The following is a 25,858-nucleotide window of genomic DNA, read 5'->3' on the forward strand; positions in this document are numbered from 1 at the left end:
TTTGGCAACATATACCAGCAATTGTAGTTATCCACTCTTTTAGCAGGGTTTTCACATCACTGAACTCAATGGCACCAGCCAAGTTGGGTGCTTTTGCTCTGTGGGGATTGCATCCTTCTGGCAGGGATCCTTGGGCATTTGAAGTTGCGGGACATAATTCAACCTAAAAAATAAAATATATGTTGATGCTTAAATTTCTGCTAATGAAAGGTGTCACAAGGCCAAAGACATACATTGGGGGGAATTAACAAAGAATTCTGCAAGTACAGCGCTTACATGACTCTTCTAAACTTACAACACAAAGCAGATGCTGGTCCTGATTAACAAAGGGGTACAATGAGTGATCAGTTTTCTGTTCTGTGGTTGTGACAGGTATAGCACAGCACAGAGCTGGAGCTGCAAGCTTTGATCTCTGTGCACTGTTAGTGTGGTGAGCACACAACTTCTGACAGTTTCCTGGAGCTTAGCCAATTTCCCAGATTGTGTGCACACGAGGTATATCAGATAGAATACTCTAAACTCCCTTATTCCAATCTATTATTACAGCAACAGCATCAGAGCACATCTATATTGGAGGGTGTAAAAGGCATTGTTATTAAAGTAGATTACTAAAATCTCATAAGCTTTAACATGTTAATATGGTTTCAAAAGTATTGGGCGGCACAGTGGTGTAGTGGGTAGCACTTTCGCCTAGCAGTAAGAAGGGTCGCTGGTTCGAATCCCAACCACAACACTACCTGCCTGGAGTCTGCATGTTCTCCCTGTGCCTGCGTGGGTTTCCTCCCACACTACAAAGACATGCTGGTAGGTTAATTGGATCCTGTCTAAATTGTCCCTAGTATGTATGAATGTGAGTTAGGGACCTTAGATTGTAAGCTCCTTCTGTCTCAGGATGTGATCGGACGTGTTCCTGTGTAGCTCCGGTCTCTCCCTGTACAATCCTGCTCCATCCTGATCATCCATTGTCAGCACCTGATTTATTTTTTGCCTAATCCCTTCTGGTGTGTCTTCTACATCATTCGAGGGCATTTTGGTTGATGGGAAAACGGCGTACAAAGAAACAACCTCCGGTAAAGATGAGCATCGCCACACGCTCCTGCCAAGATGGCCGCCGCCATACTGTCCACGGGCCTAGCTCATCTCCAGCCTCTACTCTGGATCTCTTCGGCGACGGCCTGGATGGATCCCCACCACCCTCCCCCGAGATTCCAGACCCTGCAGCCATCCCTTCGGTACCGACCCCGGGCCCGGCGGTCGCAGATGGCGCCAAGGAGCCTACCCTGGCAGATGTCCTGGCCATCATCAAGGTAAACCATGCGGACCTGGTGGGGAAGGTGGATGGGCTTAAGATAGACTTAACTATTATGCGGCAAGATGTGCACAAGCTGCGTGGCCGGGTTACCGAGACCGAACAACGTATCAGTGATTTGGAGGACACTATTGCTCCCATTTTACCTAGACTCAATACATATGGGGGAAAGATTACAACTTTGGAGGACAAGGTCGGTGACCTTGAAAACCGCCTACGCAGGAACAACCTGCGCCTGGTTGGACTTCCGGAGCGGGTGGAGGGGTCTGACCCTGTAGCTTTCCTAGAGAGCTGGCTTGAGCAAGAGTTTGGCCGAGAACAGTTATGCCCCTGTTTTGTGATCGAGAGGGCCCACCGAGTCCCCGGGCGCCCCCTACCAGAAGGTCACCCCCCACGCACGATGGTGATTCGTCTCCTTAATTACAGAGACCGCGACTCCATCCTGGGGGCTGCCAGGCGGAAAGGAAGTCTCCGCATTAATAATGCCGTGGTGTCACTCTTTCCAGACTACTCAGCGACAGTCCGCAACCGTAGAGCCAGCTATCAACGGATCAAGCAGAAGCTCCAGGAGCAAGATATTCAGTATTCCATGCTATTTCCTGCCACCCTTCGGGTCACATATCAAGGGAAAGCTCATTTCTTTCAATCCCCACATGATGCCATGTCCTGGTGGGAAGCAATACCCCGCCCTCCCAAGCCTCCTGCCTGAAGCGGATCCCCACATTTTGCTGGCTCCATAAGCTTTACCAGAAGCTTCCTCTCTTCTCTGGGATCTCCTTGCCTGCATTATTATTTTTTTCTTATTCCCCCCCTTTTTTGCTTTATTGGTTATGACGAAGTTTTTGTTTCATTAGTGACATATGCTGACCTTGGAGGATCCTACTTGTCTCCGGAGGGAGAGTACCAAGCCCCGGTTTATAACCGGGCCCGAGCTGCCTTGGGGCTCAGTCCCCTTATTTTATTTTCTTTTGAAACATTATAATTGACTAATGACTTTTTTGTTGCTCTTGAGCTTATATTTTTTTTTCCTGCCTCCTGTTCTGGGCCATGTGCCCCAGGCATGGTACAAGTTTAGGGTATAGGCCCACTCCCCTTTTTTGGAGCTGGGCAGGGGAATTAATACCCCTGTTGGGTATTGAATGTGATAATGTCTGTTGTTGTATGATTGTATGTGTGGTGTATGTATGGTTGAATGAATGTCTGGCACTGCGACCCTTAAATTTTATACGTGGCTGTGACTGGGGGAGGAATTCTTTTTCAGACCCCCCCTGACCCGTATCCACCCATACTATTAACTCCATGTCTAACATAACTGTTTGCTCGTGGAATGTCCGCGGGCTGAATTCTAAATTTAAAAGAGCATCCATCTTTGCGGCCCTGAAACATAGTAAACCACATATCCTGTGTCTTCAGGAGACTCATTTAATGGGGGCCAAGGTGATGGCGCTCAAAAAACACTGGGTAGCCAACCAATATCACTCTACCTACTCAAATTATGCCCGGGGCGTAGCTATATTAATCCGTAAGGGATTGCCCTTTGTGTGTCACCAAGTTGTCCTAGATCCCAAGGGGCAGTATGTTATTTTACATGTATCAATACATGGCACACCCATTATTCTGGTGGCGGTGTATTTCCCTCCTCCGGTCACGGCTGCAATGTTTTCTGGTCTTGATATTCAGTTTGCAAACCTGCCTAGCTGTCCTATGCTTATCCTTGGGGATTTCAACTCGGTCTTGCAACCTGACCTAGATAGATTAAAACCTTTGAAGTCCGAGTCTGGGTTGCTCCGTGCGTGGTGTAATACCTATGGATATGTGGATTTGTGGCGCTGGAAATTTCCAGAGGCCAAAGTGTACTCCTGCCAGTCTAGGTCCTATGCAGCCCTTTCAAGAATTGATTTCGCTCTCGCCACGAAGGATTTCTTACCGGTTGTTCAATCCATAGCGTATCTCTCCCAGACAGAATCTGACCATTCTATGATACAGGTGGGTCTGACCATGGGCCATAGACCGGGGTTTCGAACTTGGAGACTCAGCCCTCTCTGGATCTCTACTCCGGAGATAGCTGAGGGCATCCCGACTGACATGACTATTTATTGGTCCCTTAACACTGACTCTGCTCCTGTGGGTCCTGTTTGGGACGCCTTTAAGGCTGTGGTAAGGGGTTCCTATATTTCTAGAATCAAGAGCTACAGATCTGCCGAAAGGAGGACACAGGATGAGCTTTGGAGGGTTTTGGAGGAGGCCCGCGCCCGTCATGCGGGTGCCCCCTCATCTGAAACAAGAGGCGTGTTGACGAAGGCCCACCGAGCGCTGCAGTTGCACTTGGTGGACTTGACCAGGAAGCAGCAGTTGTACCTCTCGGCTCGTATACACGAGCATGGTGGGAAAAATGGCAGGCTCCTGGCATATCTTGCGCACGCGGATTGTCAGGGAGCCACGATTGCTGCAATTCACTTACCTGATGGATCGATTACATCCAACGCATTGACTATTAATAAAACCTTCGCGGACTTCTATGCCACATTATATAGGGGCACAGAAATCCCTTCAGAAACAGACTTTATGGGCTTCTTTGAATCCCTTGACCTCCCGGTACTCAACACCTCTCAGCAATCCCTCCTAGACAAACCCATCACGCTGGAGGAGGTCACCAAGGCCATAAGCCTCCTTCCCTCTAATAAAACTCCGGGCCTGGATGGGCTTCCTTCAGAGTGGTACCAGGCGCATGCAGAGGTACTGGCTCCTAGGCTCCTCAAACTGTTTCAGGACTCCCTTAAGTTAGGGAAGCTTCCTGAATCTTTAAACGAAGCACTTATTGTGGTCATACCCAAACCCGGTAAGGATAGTAAATATTGCGGATCCTACAGGCCTATTTCACTCCTGAATGGTGATGTAAAGATCTTAGCAAAAATTCTCGCCCTTAGACTTCAATCGGTCATCCTGGCCCTTATACCGCCAGATCAATCCGGTTTCATGCCTGGCAGGAGTACATTTGATAATATCCGAAGGTTATACCTACATGTTCATGAGGCAGCACGTGCGAGGCGACCTGGGCTAGTTTTGTCCCTAGATATACTAAAAGCTTTTGATACTGTGAGTTGGCCTTTCCTATGGGAAGCTATGGCACGGATGGGCATTGGCCCAACTTTTATTCATTGGGTCCGCTTATTATATGCAGACCCGAGAGCTAGGGTTCGCACAAACATGGATATCTCTGCATCATTTTCCTTAGGTCGGGGTATTCGGCAGGGGTGCCCTCTCTCTCCCCGCTGTTTGCTCTGGCTGTGCGGCAGACGGCCGAGATTGGGGGCATCCGCTTGGGCCCATTAGAGAAAAAAATCTCTTTATACGCAGATGATGCCCTGGTATATCTAGACGGAAGGGAAAGCTCTTTTAATAAATTAATGCAGGTGGTGGAGGAGTTTGGTGCAGTCTCGGGACTCCGGGTGGGCTGGGAAAAATCGCAGGCCTTGGCTATCGGTCCCCCTTCCCCCTACAACTATCTGCAGAGGTCATGTATTCAACTGACGCCCTCCCTTAAGTACCTTGGTATCCAGATACATGCCGACCTTCCTAGGTACGAGGAACTTAATGTCACCCCTATAGTCCAACAGATGACAGAGAAATTCCGTACCTGGTCGTCATTGCCCCTTAATTTAATTGGTCGCATAAATATATTTAAAATGATCTTTCTACCAAAATTTCTCTATAGCTTTAGGGCCTCCCCGGTTTTCCTCACCAAAAAATTATTTGCAAAACTTGACTCTGCCCTGTTTACTTTTATTTGGAACGGTAGCCAACCTCGTATAGCCAAATCCTCATTACAAGCGGCCAAGCCTGTAGGCGGATTGGCTTGCCCAAACTTAAGGAACTATTTTCTCGCTTCCCAGCTCACCTATATCCATGATTGGTTGCACTCTGATCCCCAAACTCCTTCCACGGCTTTTCTATTATCTTTATTTGCATCCCCTACCTCCTTGAAGGACGAACTACATAGGTCAAAAAAAACGGGCGGTTCCAGATTTTCTCCCGATGAGGTCTGCTTTATGGCCTGGAGGGAAGGGGGAAAGATATTGACACAATCCCAAGTCAATATTTCGCCACAGACTCCCCTGTGGCGGAATCCGAATATTCCTGAGCTCTATGGTCATCCAGATTCGGCGTGGTGGGCCCGTTTCGGGATCACACATCTCTCTCATATTTTTGAGGAGAATACACTACTGCCCTTTGAATCCATTAGACTTAAATATGGCATCGAAAATACATTTTTCTTTAAATACCTCTTATTGCGACATGCCCTCAAGACACAATTTGGCTCATTGACCATAGAGCTTAAGGAATCCTCCATGGAGGACCTTCTGTCATTTCCAGAAATAAACAAACTTGTGACGACCTTTTATGGGCGCCTTCAGGTGATGGGCGCGGATCCTTTTCAGAATTCTCAATGTAAATGGCAAAGGATTATGCCTGAGCTTTCTGAAGAGGACTGGGAGGAGGCAGTGGAAATATGCTTTCAGGATATCATCAGTACGGCTGATGTCCTGATACAATTTAAATTTATACATCACTTACATTATACACCCGCTAGGTTGGTTACAATGGGACTGGGTCGAGATATTGCATGTGCTAGATGTAAAAGGATTGCTGCCGATTTCTTTCATATGTTTTGGACATGTCCTGGACTTACAGTATTCTGGAAAGATGTATTTTCTTTTTTCAACCGTAAGCTACATATACCGCTGCCGCAAACTCCGGAGGTCGGACTTCTGGGGGTACTAAATGATATTGTTCCTCGCACTCATGTTAGAATGTTGATACGTATCTTATTGTTTTATGCACGTAAGGCAATTTTATTGCATTGGAAAGATACTGACCCCCCTTCAGCCCAAGCCTTCTTCCGTATTGTTCATGGGACCCTCCCAAAATTTAAGTTGATATATAAGAGTAGGGCATGCCCTAAGAAGTTCACCAAGATCTGGCAGCCATGGCTGGATGTTTCAAAGGACTTCTGGGGGGATGTCCTCTCTTCACAGTTATCTCAGTGAGGAGATGAGAGGATATGTCTTTTAGCAAACATTACTTGATATATATATTAATGTGGAAGGAAATTTGCATACGCTCTAATAAGAGTTTATTCCACAAGGCGTGCCGGAATCATGCTGTATTAATGGGGGTCGTGGGTGACAGTTGTGTGTATGGGTGTGTGTATGAATGGTGTGACCTTGTTCTGGTTGGGGAATTACTGTTTTATACAGCTGTACTACTTCATGAGTTCTGCTATATCATCATTAATCTAAATGTCTATGACATACATGTATGTAGAGCAGTCTGTATTATTGGTTATTTTATTATTTCATTGTTTTTGTATTATTTTCATTATAAAAATCAAAATAAACACCTTTAAAAAAAAAAGATTGTAAGCTCCTTGAGGGTAGGGACTGATGTGAATGTACAATGTATATGTAAAGCGCTGCGTAAATTGACGGCGCTATATAAGTACCTGAAATAAATAAAAGTAATTTTCAATATTTAAAAAAATATGCAGATTTCATTAACATAATACTTGGCTATACTACCTTAAAAATTCCTGTTCATGCACTTCCTATTATAGAATGATAAGACTCTGTCCCTCCTGCACTGTCACCCAGTCATATTGGCTGCTGATGGTGACTACAAGTGGCAGTTTCAACACACATTACCAAGGCATAAATCATTGTTACCATTAGGAAACCCGCCTTGACAAAAGCCTTTGCTGGAGTGTGTTCAGAAAGTGGCTGCAAAGAGGCTGCAGGAGATCAGCAACAAAGGATGAAAAAAGGTGTAAACAATTATTTTTTAAAACAAAAAAGGCATTTTTTTATACACAGTGCATAGAGCAAACTAAATGTAATTCAGTTAGAGTTTACATGTACTTTAACTTTGCCATTTTCAAAACCCTCCAATATAGATGTTGTCACCAGCTATAAAATATGTTGTCACCACTGTGCCGAGTACAGGTGTCTGCTCTACCCAGCATGTTAGGAATGTTGTTTACCTTGGGCTCTATTACTACCTGCAACTCCTCCAGGGTCAAAAAACTGCAATGACTGTCACGGGAAACCTGACATAAGGAAAGTAAGAAGGATGCAATTGCACTTAATTTACAGTGCCTTGAAAAAGTATTCATACCCCCTGAAATTTTCCACATTTTATCATGTTACAACCAAAAACAAATGTATTTTATTGGGATCTTATGTGATAGAGACCAACACAAAAGTGGCACGTAATTGTGAAGTGGAAGAAAAATTATAAATGGTGGTTTTCAAAATTTTTTACAAATAAATATCTGAAAAGTGCGGCATGCATTTGTATTCAGCCCCCCGAGTCAATATTTTTTAGAACCATCTTTCACTGCAATTACAGCTGCAAGTCTTTTTGGGGATGTCCCTATCAGCTTTGTACATCTAGAGTGACATTTTTGCCCATTTTTCTTTGCAAAATAGCTCAAGCTCTGTCAGATCAGATGGAGAGCGTCTGTGAACAGCAATTTTCAAGTCTTGCCACAGATTCTCAGTTGGATTTAGGTCTGGACTTTGACTGGGCCATTCTAACAAATGAATATGCTTTCATCTAAACCATTCCATTGTAGCTCTGGCTGTATGTTTAGGGTCATTGTCCTGCTGGAAGGTGAACCTCCACCCAAGTCTCAAGTCTTTTGCAGACACTAACAGGTTTTCTTCTAAGATTGCCCTAAATTTGGCTCCATCCATCTTCCCATCAACTCTGACCAGTTTCCCTGTCCCTGCTGAAGAAAAGCATCAACACAACATGATGCTGCCACCACCACGTTTCATGGTGGGAATGGTGTGTTCAGGGTGATGTGACATAGTGTTTTGCTTTTAGGCCAAAATTTCAATTTTGGTCTCATCTGATCAGAGCACCTTCTTCCACATGTTTGATGTGTCCCCCATATGGCTTCTTGCAAACTGCAAATGGGACTTCTTATGGCTCTTTCAACAATGGCTTTCTTCTTGACACTCTTCCATAAAGGCCAGATTTGTGGAGTGCACGACTAAGGTTTGTCCTGTGGACAGATTCTCCCACCTGAGCTGTGGATCTCTGCAGCTCCTCCAGAGTTACTAAGGGCCTCTTGGCTGCTTCTCTAATTAACCACTTGCTACCATCATATGACGGCGGGACGGTGCAGCTGTCATATGACGTGACGGCCTTCTAGGCCCCCCAGGGGGCGCACGCGCGCCCGCCCGCCACATCACTGGGGTCCCGGTGCGCATGCCTGGCAGCCGCGATGTCCGCAGGGCACCCGCGATTGCAACAACTGAAACACACAGATCCACGTCCTGTCAAGTGAGAGGAGACCGATGGTGCGTTCCTTGTACAGAGGAACACCGATTGGTCTCCTCCCCTTGTGAGTCCCCTCCCCCTATAAGTTAGAATCACTCCCTAGGAACATAATTAACCCCTACAGCGCCCCCTCCTGGTTAACCCGTTCATTGCCAGTCACATTTATACAGTAATCAATGCATTTTATAGTACGGATCGCTGTATAAATGTGAATGGTCCCAAATATGTGTCAAAAGTGTCTGATGTGTCCGCCGCAATATCGCAGTCACGATAAAAATCGCAGATCGCCACCATTACTAATAAAAAAAAAAAATTATAATAAAAATGCTATAAATCTATACCCTTATTTTATAGACGATATAACTTTTGTACAAACCAATAAATTTACGCTTATTGCTATATTTTTTACCAAAAATATGTAGAAGAATACGTATTGGCCTAAACTGAGGAAAAAAATTGTTTTTAAAAAAAAGAAAAAAAAATTTGGATATTTATTATAGCAAAAAGTAAAAAATATTGTGTTTTTTTCAAACTTGTCACTCTTCTTTTGTTTATAGCACAAGAAATAGAAAACACAGAGGTGATCAAATACCACCAAAAGAAAGCTCTATTAGTGGGAAAAAAAATGATAAAAATTTAATTTGGGTACAGTGTTGCATGACCGCGCAATTGTTATTCAAAGTGCGACAGCGCTGAAAGCTGAAAATTGGCCTGGGCAGGAAGGGGGTGAAAATGCCCTGTATGGAAGTGGTTAATGCTCTCCTTGCCCATCCTGTCAGTTTAGATGGATGGCCATGTCTTGGTAGGTTTGCAGTTGTGCCATACTCTTTGCACTTTGGGATGATGTATTGAACAGTGCTCCGTGAGATGTTCAAAGCTTGGGATATTATTTTTTATAACCTAACCCTGCTTGAAACTTCTCCACAACTTTATCCCTGACCTGTCTGGTATGTTTCTCAGCCTTCATGATGCTGTTTGTTCACTAAGGTTGTCTAACAAACCTCTGAGGGCTTCACAGAACAGCTGTATTTATATGGAGATTACATTTACAGACAGGTGGACTCTTTTTACTAATTTGGTGACTTCTAAAGGCAATTGGTTCCACTAGATTTTAGTTAGGGGTATCAGAGTAAAGAGGGCTGAATACAAATGCACGCCACACTTTTCACATATTTATTTGTCCTTCCACATCACAATTATGTTCCACTTTGTGTTGGTCTATCACATAAAGTGCCAATAAAATACATTTACATTTTTGGCTGTAACATGACAAAATGTGGAAAATTTAAAGGGGTATAAATACTTTTTCAAGGCACTGTATATCTGCTACATTAGGAGGTTGGTAGGCAATGTTATAATTAGGATAAATTACCAAATGTCTTTACAGATTCACCCTCATAAGGAAAGCAAAATATATTTAAAAGAAAGCTCATTGTCTAGGTTACCTGAGATTGCCCAGGAGGTATGGCTTCTTGTTTTAGGGTCCCATCTTTAAGTTTCTGTGGACTCAAATTATATCCAAAGTTTTTAGCTGGGCTACCAAAGAGCTTATTCTTCAAGGGACTCTGTATCTTCTTTACAGGACTTGCTAGATTTTTCTTTCTACTTTTTTTCTTTGACTTCAGAGGAGGCCGTTTTAACTGCAGTAAAGGATTTTTTGCAACTGAAAAAACAGAAATGCTCCAATGTTAAAATCATTTAAAACAGAAGCAATGTCCATACATTTGTGCATGTGCTATAATGTTTCAAGCCTCTTCCTAAAATATTTGGTTCAACTGACACGGCCTTTTTTTAAAAATCAACCTTATAGGCCTTTTCCTTATTTGTGCAAATACATCTTCAATCATAAATGCAGCATAAAACAAATAAATCTGTTGCGCTTAAAATTATACAGTAGTAATTAAATAGCTTAAAGATGGACACTTGAACTGAGCTGCCGCCGCTACAGGATAACACTTCCCGATAAAGGAGGTAATCTTACCCCAAACCCTGCACATAATATGGGGAATGCTTCCAGGCAATCATCGGCATCCCGATCCCGCCCCCCCTGTGAGCAGAACAGGGGTCTGAGCCAAAATATTCTGGAGATGTTCTGGACTAAGAGAAAACATGGCGGCTTCCCGACACGGACATTCTCAGGGAAACTCTCAGGCACAATCCCTTCCTCCTACAGAGACGTCCCTGACAGGAACAACTCCCGCTTCCTCCCCACCGGGCACTGCAGGTAATGGAGGGATGGATATCCCCCCTTAGCTCCACCTGAGCATCCAAGACCTGCGGACCATTGCCGCGAACATCAAGGACACCCTATCAGCGGCCATTTCGGAGCTCCGACTTGATATCCATGCGCTCGCGGATAGAGTGCATGACGTAGAAAGGGTGACGATACAGGAACGATACAGGAAAATCGATGCCCACACTCTCCAGCTCAGGGACATGCAACGCCACATGGAAGACCTGGGTAACAGGGGAAGGCGTCATAACCTGAGAGTTAGGGGCATGCCGGAATCGATTGAAGGGGATCAGATATCCCTGGTGGTCATCAGTCTCTTTAATGGCCTACTCAACAGACCACTACAATCAACGATTGAAATGGAACGGATCCATCGTGCCTTGAGACCCCAAGGGTAGAGACACGGATCCCCCCAGGGACATCGTCTGTTGTTTAGTAGACTATAAGTTCAAGGAGGAAATTCTGCAACAGGCGAGAAGTCGACCGCACCTCACGTATGAAACGGCAACTATCCAAATATTTCAAGATCTCTCAGGTATAACACTGCAACATCACCGAGACCTGAAGCCCCTGTTAGACACCCTATGCAATAAAGGAATCCACTATAAGTGGGAGTTCCCCTTCTGCTCATCCACCACTATACATGGCCGCACAGCACTGCTCAAAGTGCCGGAGGATCTACCACATTTCTGTGAAACCTTAGGCATCCCCCAAGTGGAAGTCCCCAACTGGTATGCTAATTTTCGTTATGCCGTTGGCAGAATGGAAAAACAGCAGGAGGAACCCATGGAGGCTCAGGAGACGGTCTCCCTTGGGACCCAGGCACCACACAATGTCTCGCAACCCTCAACAGGATCTAAGTCCCACCAAATCACCTAGATCCAGGAATTGTGTATCCTGTCTATTTTCTTCCAGTCTAGTTGTTTCTAGAGTGTTCTCAGCTGATAGCTCGTCTCTGAAGTGTTCGGGGGTCTGGTCCCCCTTTCCATTCCCCCCCTTCTTTTTATCCGCCATGGTTAATTTTTGGGTCTCAGGGTGGGTGTTCCCCGGGCTCCCCCCCCTCCCCCGGTCAGATATTGCTTTATTGTGCTCCCAGTGGAGGTGCTCCCTGTAGTGTTGTCTATTGGTGTCTTGGGTGACCCCCCCTTCCCGGTTTTAGACGCGGCTCTGCTCATAGTATTTTCCGTATCCTGGTATTAATTTATATTCCTTCACTACGACTTAGGGGGGTGATGGCTTTATGTGTTCTCTGAGCTTTCCAGTGCTGCCTATGTGAGTATTTTTAATCCAGGGTGCACTACATCAGTTCTATTGCGCCTTGCTCCAGGCAGCTTTCTTGTTTCTCCCCAATGTACTAATTCAGGTTCTACCCTATATTTCTGGTAGTGGATAGAATAGCTATGCTGTCGCCTCTCTCTATCGTGCCAGAAGGGGACTCTTCGCTATATCTCCCAATTTCACTTCTTTATCTTTTTTATTAGTACTTTATTGCTCCACATTTACGCCCATAGGTCGTTACCGGAAAAATGATGTTACCACTAGTATTGCAGTTACTACTAGTAAAGGGGTAGTAGAGTAGGGACAATAGCAGCAATAGTATCAGTAATATACCAACAGTAGTATTCAAAAAAAGTCTCTTTCCACTATTTTCCAAAAAATGACGCTCATACCTTCAGCCTCTCTTCGTCCCTTTTTACAGGGGGGATCCCTGTTCTTCTCTTACCTTTAAGGCTGGTATCAGATAGCAACTCTTACCCCGGACCCTAAACCCGTAGGATCGATGTCCTCTGGTGTGGCTGTCAGATCTCCGTTCCAGCCAGGAGCCGAGTCCTTGTGTACCTCTGGCTCCGCTCTATGTCTCTATCAAAAGAGGCATTCTTGGTCGGGTGCATGTTTGTCTCTCTGCCTGGACCTAGAGAGGGGGGAGAAGGGGGGGAGGCTCGAGAGAGGCAGGAAGGATGACCGGGACCTCTACTCAGCTAGTACCGCTGAATTCCGCATTACACCCGGATCTGCATTGTGCCCCGGGGTGTCTGTCCACGTTGATGGTCTCACAAAGCTGCGCCCAGACTCTCCGCCTCTCCTTATCATCCGCCGTACCTTAGCTTGTCCGCACACGAGGATGCCAAACGCCGGCCAGCCGACACACCTTCAGCTCCTCCCCTCCCGTCAGACGTCCTACGTCATGACCACTCCCTATGTCGTACATCACCTAGATCCAGGAGAGCTTGGCGGGACCGCTGAACCCTTGCACAGTAAATGTTAACCCAGTTGGGCTTCACCAAGTTCAGTTTCATCCTCGTGAATACCTATTATCCAGTTTTTTTAGTTCTCTTTTTTCTACACCACAATGCATAACGAAGATTTTACTTGTACGCCGGATACCATTCTCTTTTACTATCACCAAGTGAAACTGTATTTGAAACAAGAAAGCCTGCTTGTCCGTAAATGTACACAGAACTCACAAACCTAAATGAAAAGTACATTACCCATACCACACTGCGGTTACCAGACGGAGCCTGATTGGAGGAGAACACACATTACAGCTCACTTCCTGACATCATTAGAAAAAAAGAAAAAAAAGAGAGACTTTCACCATGTTAAATGTGGAGTGTGGTGGTCCCATCCCTGATGACTGAGCAAAAAGAGATAACCCCCTAGATGGGACTTTAACAGACCACCAACTCAATAATAAAAAAATGTCTTTTAATAGTATAAAAGACATGTGCCATTAACACATAACACGAGTACATACAATACATCACATGGAAAACAAAAAGGAATGTGTACAAATACAAATCATCTTAGATACTCTCCAAGGGGTTGTGTGCCCTGAAGTCCGACGCGTTTCCAATATTCAACATTCAGATACCTTCATCAGACTTCACCGGGACAGGGGAAAAGTGACCTACCATATACCTGCACTCTCCTCCCAATACCCTCAATGTACACAGACGCCCCCCTTCTTCCAATAGACTGCTGTTGTGTACCGATCAGGGGCAAAACTAAGCTCTTACAAGATACTCGCTATTCTCGTCAGCCTCCGCTTAGTGCTGGGGAATCGTCTCACATTGGACAACAACTAACAAGCAAGCTGCAAGACTTACGGTTCATGTTACAAGGACCTTGTTAGTAGGTATATAGCCTTCATGGCATGGTGTGATAGAGATTGTTAATGTTCTCTTTTATTCTTTATTCATTAGAATTATCATTCTGGTCACAAGTTGTTTCTTTTTGTTTATATCTTTAGTGTAGATGTAAGGTTTATGATTTTAGTTATGCCACAAAACCTAGTCCCTACCTTGGACTATCCACTGTAATTTACAGTGGGGACTCCATATTTGGGACAAACACCACAGCAAAACAGACAGGATTATATGTTATGTGTAACTCACACCCTTACCAGATCAGGCATCTCTTTTGCTTACCCCCCCCCCCCCCCCCCAACCAGTCTGATAGGTTGCACGATGGATACTCCACATCGCATAAGTCTCCTGGGAGAGAATACCTTCTCCCTGTTCAACCTGGCGCCCTGTGGCGGCGTGCTCACACTTAATTGGTTACTCTTTGTAGCTTGGTTCTGGTCAACTGGCATTCCAACAGGAGTGCGCGCACCCTCTACGCTCTGTACCTTTTCAATTCGAACCCCTTTTGAGGAGGTTGGACAAGTTCCTCCCCCTCATTGGTATATCTTAGAAACAACAGTACATTACCTATCTCTAACATACAAATAGCTACACCTCCCTTCCTGGTGCAGCTACCCCTCCATCCCCACCCCCCACCCCCTTCACTTCAACCCTTCCACCTCAAGCCAGCAGCCTGCACATCTTCCTATACAACTTAAACTATACAACTTAAACTACTCTCTCCAAAAATCCAAGGCGCACATCGCCCTTATACAGGAAACTCACTTCAGATCAGATAGTATCCCTAAGCTCCACAACCATAATTTTCCGACGGTCTATCACGCAGCCAATGAGGCAGCAAAATCTAAAGGCGTCTCTATCCTGATCTCAAAACACTGCCCTATCCAGATATCGGAGGTCCAAAGAGACATCCAGAGTAGATACCTCTTTCTCAAGGGAACGCTTCATAATAGACCCATCACCATTGCAAACATCTATGCCCCAAACTCACAACAAGTATCTTTCTTTCGTAAAACCTTCCAACAACTTACAGCCTTGAAATCTGGCACTCTGATTGTAGGAGGGAACCTCACTGTTCCTCTGACACCCTCCCAAGACACATCCAATGGGTCCTCATGTCTAACTTACAGAGCCTTCCATGCAATAAAAACCCAATTTAACAACCTGACCCTACATGACACCTGGCGCATACTACACCTGAATGTAAAAGACTTCACTTTCTTCTCCCCACCGCATAACAAATATTCCAGAATTGATCATTTCTTTATCTCACAAAATGACCTAACCTTCCTTACAGAGGCCACAATTGAACCCATGCTACTCTCAGACCATCACCTCACAACCATATCTTTGACACTGCCGCTGACACGCACTCGATCCACAATCTGGTGCCTAGATGATTCCCTACTGTTGGACCTGGAGACTACTCATAACATCTCTAAACGCCTTTCCCAATATTTTGCAGAAAATATCAATGAGAAAACCTCACCCACTATTACATGGGCTGCCCACAAATGCGTCTATAGAGGTTGAACTTATATTCATAGCTGCTAAATGGAACAAACTCAGAAAAGCCCGCATTGAAGAATTATCCGCACATATACAATCTTGGATAAGCTCCAGCATCCACATTTAATATGTAAGAAATAAAAACGCTCATTGGGCAGGCATCCAGATAACAAATTTATTAAATAAGGGAAGCTGTTGCACTCAGATGTTTAAAAATACTGCCAGGCATATGGAAACGACCAGCGTTTCCAACCGACAAAATGGCCACAGTGTCCCTGGAGAGCATCCCAAGTCACACGTCCTTAGCGCCAGCATCGTCCATCCGTTCATCCATCCCTCCAGGAGCTAAGGACATGTGACGACAGGAGCTAAGGACGTGTGACGCTGACCAGGGACACGACGTCCATTCTGTTGGTTGGAGACGCTGGTCGTTTCCATATGCCTGGCGGTATGTTTAAACATGTGAGTGCACCAGCTACCCTTCTTTAATACATTTGTTATCTGGATGCCTGCGCAATGAGCGTCTTTATTTCTTACATGTTGAATGTGGACGCTGGAACTTATCCGTTGAAGTTTTAATAATTGAAGCGGCTCTTGGGTTCTTATGACCACTGGGAGAGGATTAGCCTATAGTCTCAGTGGAGTGGATTGATCGGTATAGAAGGATTGTTGGAGCCAGCAACCAATACATTCATTGTGTGTACTCTACACACTGACAGTAAGGGTCAGTAGTTTTGGGTGTTGGTGATGGCTATTTTATCCATTTATATCCAAATTTAGATGAAGATCTTGATTCAATCGTCTTCTCAATTTTATCATTGATGGACTTTATGGTTTATATATTATTTTGAGCGCTACACCCTTTTATTTAATAAATGCAACATACTTTTTACCTGCCTGTAGAAAGCATTCGTGGTCATAGTTTGATTTCTGAAGTAAATTAAAACGTTTTTTCTACAATATTGCAAACTGCGTGTTCACTTCCCTTCTCTAGAATAATAGCCCAGAGTTTTTTTGTTCAACCAGCTGGCTAAACAAAAAATAACCGACAGAACCCAGCATCCACACCAGTGACGTGAATGTAGGGATCTCCCACGTTATTGTATTGTGACAGCAGGGACTTCCCCTCCTTGTCAGAATACACTGATCAGGCTCTGCAGCCACTGGCTGTAGCAGCTGATCGAATGCTGGTTTTCCAGCAGGATCATTTAACAGAAGACGCTTCAGACGGGGTAAACACATACCAGTTCCTGCTGAACTGGCTGAATTTCAATACATGTATACCCAGCTTTATTTAACTGAGCTAACGGTCAGTGACAGAGATGGGATATAAACATTTCTAGCAAGACAGATACGTGGCACAGCCTATCACAAAAGGCAGAGACTAAAGAAGGGGTGTTACACAAACCCGGAAAAAAGGTAGTACTGTGATGTTTTCTGCCCTGATAAGTGAATACAAGCACAAAGTCTTAATAGCATTGCTAAAAAGGTCTGATCAATCATGCCTGCAAATCTCTACAAATACTAGAGGTGCGCATCTTCACTGGTCTCACGATTCGATTATGATTAGTGAGACAGTGTAGTGAGACATGCGCACCCGGCTGTGAAGCTGCAAGCTGTCAAAGCCGGATGCCCACAGTAGCCAGCGTCGTGGACAGGCGGGGTAGAGAAAGGAGGGTTTGGGTGGCCACGTTGCTGGACCGTGGGACAGTTAAGTGTCTTTTTATTAAAAGTCAGAAGATACACATTTTTTGTAGCTGCTGACTTTTAACAAACAAAAAATTTACTGGAATTCCACTTTGAATTAAAAATAACCTCACTCCCTTAACCACTTCAGCCCCAGAAGATTTGGCTGCCGAATGACCAGGTCATTTTTTTGCAATACGGCACTGCGTTACTTTAACTGACAATTGCGCTGTTGTGCAAAACAAAATTGACATCCTTTTTTCCCACAAATAGAGCTTTCTTTTGGTGGTATTTGATCACCTCTGTGGTTTTTATTTTTTGTGCTATAAACAAAAAAAAGCAACAATTTTGAAAAAAAACACAATACTTTGTACTTTTTGCTATAATAAATATCCCCTGGAAGCCGATTGGCTACCATGCACAGATTCTGTGTGCTCCAGAATGGTAGTTGTGCACAGCTGTGATAGGAAATTCAGGATTCTGCATATTCCTGCACTGCAGCACTCTGACCCTTGGGTGAACTCTGACCTTGTCCTGTACTGGGTGCAGTTAGTGTAGTCCTCCTCTAATGTCTGTACACAAGGATGTGTCACCAATAAACCCCCCCCCCACACACACAGACAGACTTTATTCTATGGATGTGGTATGATGAATGGACACACATCATCCTCCTCACCTGGTGGCCCTCACATTGGGCTCGAAGGGACACAAGCGGACTGCGAGTATTTCACTGATTTCAGCACCAGCCCCACTTCACTGTCCGCCGCCATCTTTCCCACACGCTGTCAGCAAGGTGACTAATTAGAGAGGAGACAGCAGACTCCTCCCCGCTACTCTGCCGGAGAGCATTCCGGGAAATGTAGTTGCGAATCTGTTAGACAGCAGTGGGTGTGGCGAGTGGAGTGCAGCGGAGTGATATGTATCCGCTCTGCACTTCTTTCTCACAGGAGTGATGAAGTTTATAAAGAAATCCCACCGCTCTGTAATAGTGTACAGAATGTGAGCATCCCCTCTGTACTCAACCATGCACAGCTCCCTAATTTCTAGGGCACCTCCGATGTGACTGCCCGGCCCGCCTCTGCGCTCTCCAGTCTCAGCCCCGCCCGCCTCTCTTCTGATTTGATAGTGACAGTCAGCGGGCGGGCCTGAGAATTTTCCGCTGACGTGAGGAGAGCTGGAAGTGAGAGGAGAGAGGCGGGCATTGTTCACAACAGGGGATACACTCAGAGCGCTCTCCCAGGAGGGGCGGGGCAATGACGTCACCGGCAATCGATTTCTACGGTCGCATGCATCGATGCGGCATCGGGGACACCCGAATCGCGATGCATCGATGCAGCGATTAATTTCAGCACCCCTAACAAATACATTAATAAAATCTTCAATTTAATTCCCATGATTAGCATGCGTAGTCTGTAAGAAACATTTACTGCACATGAAAGGGGGAATTGAAGGTAGAGAAATACACAAAGGAATTAAATACAGAGAAAAGCTGCCAGATAGGACTTTGTATTAAAAAGTGTCAGTGGGTTAAGCATCCAACTTGATGGAAGGAGAATCTTTAAATATTGCCTTTTAATAAGTGTTGCCTTACCAAGTACAGAGTTTGTACCAACGCTACTGTCTGACTGCCTATTCCTTTGACCATAAGCAGCTCTCAACTCTTCCTGAAGATCAGCGGGCAGAGCAGCAAATACTTCTGGATCTACCTGTTAGAACAAACAACACAACTTATATACATACAATCAATAATCCCAATATAAAAATACAATGTGACAATGACACAATGGAAAGATTTTTAAAAGGAGATAAAGAGATCTGTAGCTTTTTCATTTTCTAACCTGGACTGCAGCGATGAAAAGGGAAAATTTCTTTAGTTGCTATGGATAACACATATTTGCTCTTTTAGATACTGTATCTGATGACTATTAGCATTTATCAAGAACCAACATACAGTATTTAGACATGAATTCACACAAAACTGTATGACATTTGGACAAGGGCAGAATAACACTATCCAAAGGTGTTTAAATCTAAGCATGACGAAATAGGTACTACTTGTGCATTGCTAAATCTCACAGCTATTTCCCTGTTCAGCTGCCTGATGAAACAACCTATAGGGTCCAATAAAATTACTAACTATCTATTATTGGGAGTGACAGCCCTCACCTGTGAAAAAGCGGGTAAGGCAATGACATTAATGCCTGCCTCTTCTCCTTGCTCTGATAACTGTGGAATCTGTAAAAGGACAGTTGCCACTGGCTGCTCGGTGCGGTGGTCATCTGAAGCCTCTCTCTTGCTCTCGGTAGGTGGTGGCCTATGCTGTGAAGCAAATGTCTGCTCCACCTGTTCCCTGATATCCAGAGGTAGAGCTTCCAAGACAGATGGGTCAATCTGTAAAAGAAACATCATCACTGACTAGAAAAACATGTCAAACTATACAACTTAAAATTTCACATAAAGTTACAATAGTAGAATAATGCCCCTTATATATTCTATCCTATTGTTAAAGCAGTTGTATTGCCCGTTTGGTTATTTTTACCTACAGGTAAGCCTATAATAATAAAAAGGAAAAGTCACGCTTATTTAAATGAATGTGAATAAACCAATATCTATGAATGAAAATGCTGACGATCAAAACATATAAAACACAACAAGTGAATACCTGTGAAGAATCAAATAACACAAGTGAATATAAAAGGAGTGTTAATAAAAGGAGTAAACGTCTCTGAAAGATAAAATTAGAGTGTAACAAAGTTCTGCAATAAGAAAGTTCCAGCAGGATGGGATGTTCCAGGACTTTCAACACCACCAAGGGAAAATGGAGATCTCCGTGTGGTAATCACTCAAAGAAGTGGGGACTCTTATCGGAAACGAGTGGACCAGTAGCAGTGATGTCACACACGTCAGCAGATATAGCCCTCTGCAGGGTCTAAGGATGGATCCTGGCTCAGGAATACACTGGCAGTTAGAGGCAGTCCTTTTCGGTAACCAGTTACCATCCAACTCCCTTCCTCGAGATCCCGATACATGGAGAAGATGCAGGCTGCTATTTGTCCTCTGAGATCTTCATTCAGCCCCAGAGAGAGCTCTAGAGTGTGCAGGGCAGGTGTCCAACGTTTACTCTTTTATTAACACTACTTTTAACACTTTTAACACTTCACTTGTGTTATTTGAGTCTTCATGTATTCACTTACTATGTTTTATATGTTTTGATCGTCAGCATTTTCATTCATAGATATTGGTTTATTCACATTCATTGAATAAGCGTGACTTTTCCTTTTTATTACTCTTGTGTGCATGGATATATCTCATGTTTTTGTGTCGCTTCTATTCTTAGTTTTTTAGTATATTAGCGCGGTATACCACTCCGAAATTTTTAAGCCTATAATAAGTCTTACCTGAAGGTAAAATTAATATCTCCTAAAACGTGTACCGTTTAGGAGATACTCACCCTGCATGCAGCCACCGACGTCAGTGGCGCATGCGCTCTGAAGGTCTGGCGTATTGTGCCGGAACTTCAGAGCTCCTTGCCAGAACGGAGGGCTTCCGTGCGCATGGAGGCTTCGTTCTAAGATAAGTATTTCATCATGTGCTAGTATGCAATACATACTAGCACATTATGCTATTGTCTTGCAGGGGTTTTTTTTCAGCGGTTTACTACCGCTTTAACAGCAAACTAGCATCAGCACTGGGAAGCACACATAAGTGGTGCTGATCTGCCTGGCATATGGAGAATCAACCCTCACAAACACAAAGATTAAGGATACTCTTTCCCACATATATTTGCAAGTGCTAGCAATATAATGGTCAGTTATTATGTAGCCCTAACATGAATTGCCTTATCTTATCTTTTTTTTTTTTTTTTTTTTTAATCAAATATATTTTAATGAAAGTTTACCATGGTTTATAAACCACATTTTTCCCTCAACAAAGAACCCCCTCCCCCACCACTTGTGCACCCCCACAGTTGGGCCAAACAATTGCTGGTAGAATTCAAAATGGTATGAATGGAAGATTGTTGCTTATGAATATGGTATCCTTAAAGGACAATTACCATGATAATAAAAGCATAACTATACAGAAAGAAAGTATTTTGCGTCATGTTTAACATTGTTTAGGCTGTCTATACAAGGAGTGTCATCTAACATTTCTACAACCATATACACTAATGTCTCAACATACACTGGATACCATAAAGAAGGGACAAGAATTATGAGACTGCCATTGTCTTATATGTGGTAAGAAAATGGGAAATATTTGCAGTTGGTGTTGTATCAATTAAATTGCCTATCTAAGATTAGTGTTGTAGGTGCTATACTTGGAGTGCTGAGCCAATCACCCCGTAATTTACTAAACTTGGCCAGACAATCATGTTTGATATAGGACTGCCTTATCTCTATTTGTTTTGTTATCACTCTTTAGTAATGCATAAACATTCAAGCAGCTCTCCCACTGTTACTTCAATCAGTATATTAAGAAGCAGTATATTTGTCGCAGCAATACTTGTTGATCATAGACATGTGCATTCGTTATCGTCCAAATGCATTTTCGTCCGAATTTCTGGGATTTTCATGCTCGTTTTAATCCGAAATCCAAACGATCCGAAATAAAAAAAATGCTTTATTTTCGTATCGTTGCAACGACAGTTCGATATGGATATAAGATTCGACATGATGGTGACAATAGCGATCTGTGTCTATCAAACCTGTGGTCGAATATGCCTAACCTAACTCTATTAGTCCAAGATTATTCGACATAGAGAGAAATATTCAACATTATAGAGACAATAGTAAAAGAGCTGTTAGTGGTCACTGCTGGAATGGGTGGGGGAAGTAAAATTAAGATGATGTTATTGGCTGATTGTAACCAAAGAGGAGGAGCAGTAAAATATCTAGAACTTAAGTACACACATACAGCCAAATTACTTTCACTTACGACCGCTAGTAGAGAGAGACACACTTAATCATTTCAGACAGTCAATCTTAGCTGGTCCGTTTGTTAACAGAGAACCTGAATTGAAGTGAAGCAAGCTATAGTTCAATTAGCTTTTTCATTTCATCGTATTCTTGAATTTAGATACAAAGCAATTCCATTATCTGTTGGGGTAGAGCGTTCGACATGAACAGAAACAAACAAGTATCGTATCATTCGATACAATCAAAAATATGTATAATAACGTTCGACATGAAGAAGCAGCTAAAAACATACGATTGCTGCAAGCGGACATTTAAGGTCAAATGCTCCGCCCATAGGCTATAGAAGAATTCTAATGTTTGACTAGTAATAATAATTAATAATTATAATTATTACTAGTCAAACAACATTAGAATTCTACTATAGCCTGTGGGTGGAGCATTCAACGTGAAAATCTCTGTCTCACAGCCAGAACCCAGCACTGTGTACTGTATGTAGCTTCAGCTACACGTGTTTCTGTCAGAAAATTTTGTGAATAAGTAATTTTTCTCCTTCATTGATGTGCGCTGATGAGGCGGCACTGATGGAGGCAGTAATATGCAGTATTGATAGGCGGCACTGAAATGCAGCACTGATGAGCACTGACAGGCGGCACTGAAGGGCTTACTGATGGGCACAAATTGCCATCCCTGATGGCCACATATTGGCATCACTGCTGGGCACTGTTGGGGCAGCACTGATCATCTGGGGAACTGATGATCAGTGCTCTGATTATCTGTACAGGTCTCCCCTGTGAGGAGATGCCGCTGATCAGCTCTCCTCTCCTCACACTCTGTCAGTATGAGGCGAGAGACCTAATAAATGGCATTTCCGTATTTACATGTGATCAGCTGTGACTGGACACAGCTGATCACATGGGTAAAGAGCTGTGTCATCACCAGTGATTGCCTCGCAGTGAGACTGGGGTGACATCATATGAGAATGAGAGAGGATCCCACCCGCCGTCATTTGTCTATAGGGCAGGGAGGAGGTAGTTAAGGAAATAGTTTGCTTGGACCAGCTTTGTCCAAACAAACTATCTGATGTCACAGGAAACATGGAGATGGGCTTTAAGGTTATGGTGGGGTTGAGTGGTACGATTCCTAAATCTTCACCAAGCTTTCCATTGGTGATAAAATCAGAATTGGTTGTTCTTTTTCTTTGCTATCAATTTCTCAAAAGTATCCATCTACTGAAGAAGTGCAGACACATTGAGAATTTTTTCCCATTGACTTTTTAGGTAGGTTTAGCAGCCACTAAATAATGAGCAATTATTGAACAATAAATATATGGGAATAATTCCAAACCAATATTTAGAATGGCTAATTCTGTGGATTATTTTGTAATGTATCCAGAAATAAAGGATATTATAAATAAACCATTTTTTTATGTAATCACTGAAACATAAGAATGACCATAGCATATCTAATATAACCCAAACTATAGATAACACAAATAAATGTCAATGAGAAAAAAATCATTAGAGAAAGATAACAGTGGCCTTACAGAAATCACCAACCTGAGAAGGGGATGGAACTTCAATAGTGAAATTTACTCTTGATTTAACACTAAAAGGAGTGTGCAGGCCATTCTTTTTCACAGGGGAAGCTGCTTTGCTGGTACTTGGATCTTGGCTGGAAGCTTCACGCTTATTAGAAGTAATGGAAGTACATGTTCCAAGTGCTGATGAAATCTGAACATCCAAAGCGGCAACAAAAACTGAGAGATAAAATGAAACTCATGTTGTTATATCTCTCTATCTATATATATAAGAATAGCCACGTAGACACATTTCTAGTAGAATATGTGCATCTCTAAACAGGTAAACGTTTTGTGACAATATTAAAATTACCTATTGTGCTTAATTTTATAAAACATAGATAAAGGCCTGGAATTAGTGGGCACTAGGGGTGGCCCTAGCAAATTTTTGCCAGTGTCCAATTACCTGAAGGTAACCTGCATATAACTCATTTACTAAAAAGTTCTGCGTTCCGTACTGTACGATTAAGATATGATTTTTAGACCAGTGTTTAAAAATTAGTATTATTGTGAATAAAAAGTATAAATGTTATTCTAAAATGTGCCTGGCTTAAAATTACACTACAATTATGCTTCTGGTACAAAGTATTACAAAGTTATTAACAGATGAAATAAAAGGGGTTGTTTTTTTTTTTCAATTTTGCACTTTTTTTAATGTGAGACAAAAAAAATTTAAAAAAATTATGAACAAAACAAAAATGAAAAAAAAAGAAAAATGAATATTCATGTTTAATAAACTAGAAATAAAAAAATATATAAGAAGCAGGAAAATTAAACTTAACAAGGAGAATGGGAGAAAGAACTTAATTAGGGCTGATTAGGGCAAACTAAGGGTTAACTGGGGTTTAATAACAAACCGTATAGAAAAACAAACAAAAAAAAAAATGATTAACTTGTTGGGCTGCTTTCTAAACGGACGTGGCAAAGTTATCATGTTTACATCCCCCATAGAGCAAAATAAGTCACCCCTAGGGGCATATGAGCCAATTGTTCTCTTAGCCATCCTCATGTGCTTCCACATATATAAGGTGGGAGACCCCCTAAAAGTAAAACCCAAGATTTAAATTAAACTCAGTGTGTTAAAGCACAGAGGTTCCAAAGCAACAAAGGGAAAAAGAAAACTGAATACTCGTGCATATGTTCAACATATCATTCCTGTTCCCAGTGAGATATCTGTAGCAAATTGTCAGCAGTGCTCAACATTCCAAAAAGAACGGTGCCCCGTCATCCCCAAGGCCGTCCATATTTGCCCACCATGGCCATGTCTCCCACCCCTCACAGACCGCCCATCCTTACTGCAAGGGCATTACAGCGGTTCGGTCCTCCCTACTACTCGGGATCATATCCAGCTCCATAGCGACGGGGGAGGTGAGACACAAGGAGAATTCCACCCGCCAAATTGCATGAACTACATTGTGTCCCAACACAGAATCAATTCACTGCCGACACCTAATGAGTAAAGAATATATTTAAATATATGCATAAACAACAATATTTAAAGCTTAAAAACAGAGGGGAAACCCCCAATCTCAACAAAAAAGTTGAAGGGGGGAGGAAAACTAAAATTATTCTATCTTGTTTATTGACTAGGGAACCATAAATTTTATTGAACAATTCAATTCTCCTCATGCTTACTTCTATACTATTCCACTTAACATAACTCTATATAACAGGGTCCCTACATGAGGGTACCTCACAGGCGCCATTCAGACAAAGGCTAAACCCAACCCGGTTCACGCCAGATATGAAGGACATTGTAGGGAGGAACAGCCCACTGTAATGCCTCTACAGTAAGCATGGGCGGTCTGTTGTACGTGGGAGACAGAGGCATGGCCCGCCTATATAAGACATGCACAGTCGGCCTTGGAAATGTCAGGGCGCCATTTTTTGGAATGTCATGCACTGCTGACAGTTTGCCACAGATATCTCACTGGGAACTGGAATGGTACAGTAGGTTGGACATGCAAGCAAGAATTCCGTTTTCTTTTTCCCTTTGTTGTTTTTTTTAATTTAGCTTTTGGGTTTGGGTTTTACTCTTAGGGGTCTTACACCTTATATGTTTTGTTTCCTTATGTATGACATATGGAAGCACATGGGGATGGCTAAGAGAACAGTGAGCTCATTTGCCCCTAGGGTTAT

The 25,858-nt window shown here is 43.2% G+C and overlaps 1 protein-coding gene across 1 annotated transcript in view; it reads right to left on the bottom strand.

The window, feature by feature from the left end:
• The window catches only part of REV1 (REV1 DNA directed polymerase), a 115,676-nt gene that overhangs the window by 11,566 nt on the left and 78,252 nt on the right, over positions 1-25,858 (bottom strand). The window contains exons 17-21 of the mRNA XM_073614713.1: positions 23,700-23,899; positions 19,394-19,618; positions 18,819-18,933; positions 10,099-10,316; positions 16-163 (exon numbers count right to left, since the gene is read on the bottom strand). Of these exons, the coding sequence (XP_073470814.1) occupies positions 16-163; positions 10,099-10,316; positions 18,819-18,933; positions 19,394-19,618; positions 23,700-23,899 (906 nt within the window). The remainder of the gene's footprint in view (positions 1-15; positions 164-10,098; positions 10,317-18,818; positions 18,934-19,393; positions 19,619-23,699; positions 23,900-25,858) is intronic.

The sequence above is a fragment of the Aquarana catesbeiana genome, linkage group LG02, assembly GCF_042186555.1.
Source record: "Aquarana catesbeiana isolate 2022-GZ linkage group LG02, ASM4218655v1, whole genome shotgun sequence".
Classification (NCBI taxonomy): Eukaryota; Metazoa; Chordata; class Amphibia; order Anura; family Ranidae; genus Aquarana; species Aquarana catesbeiana.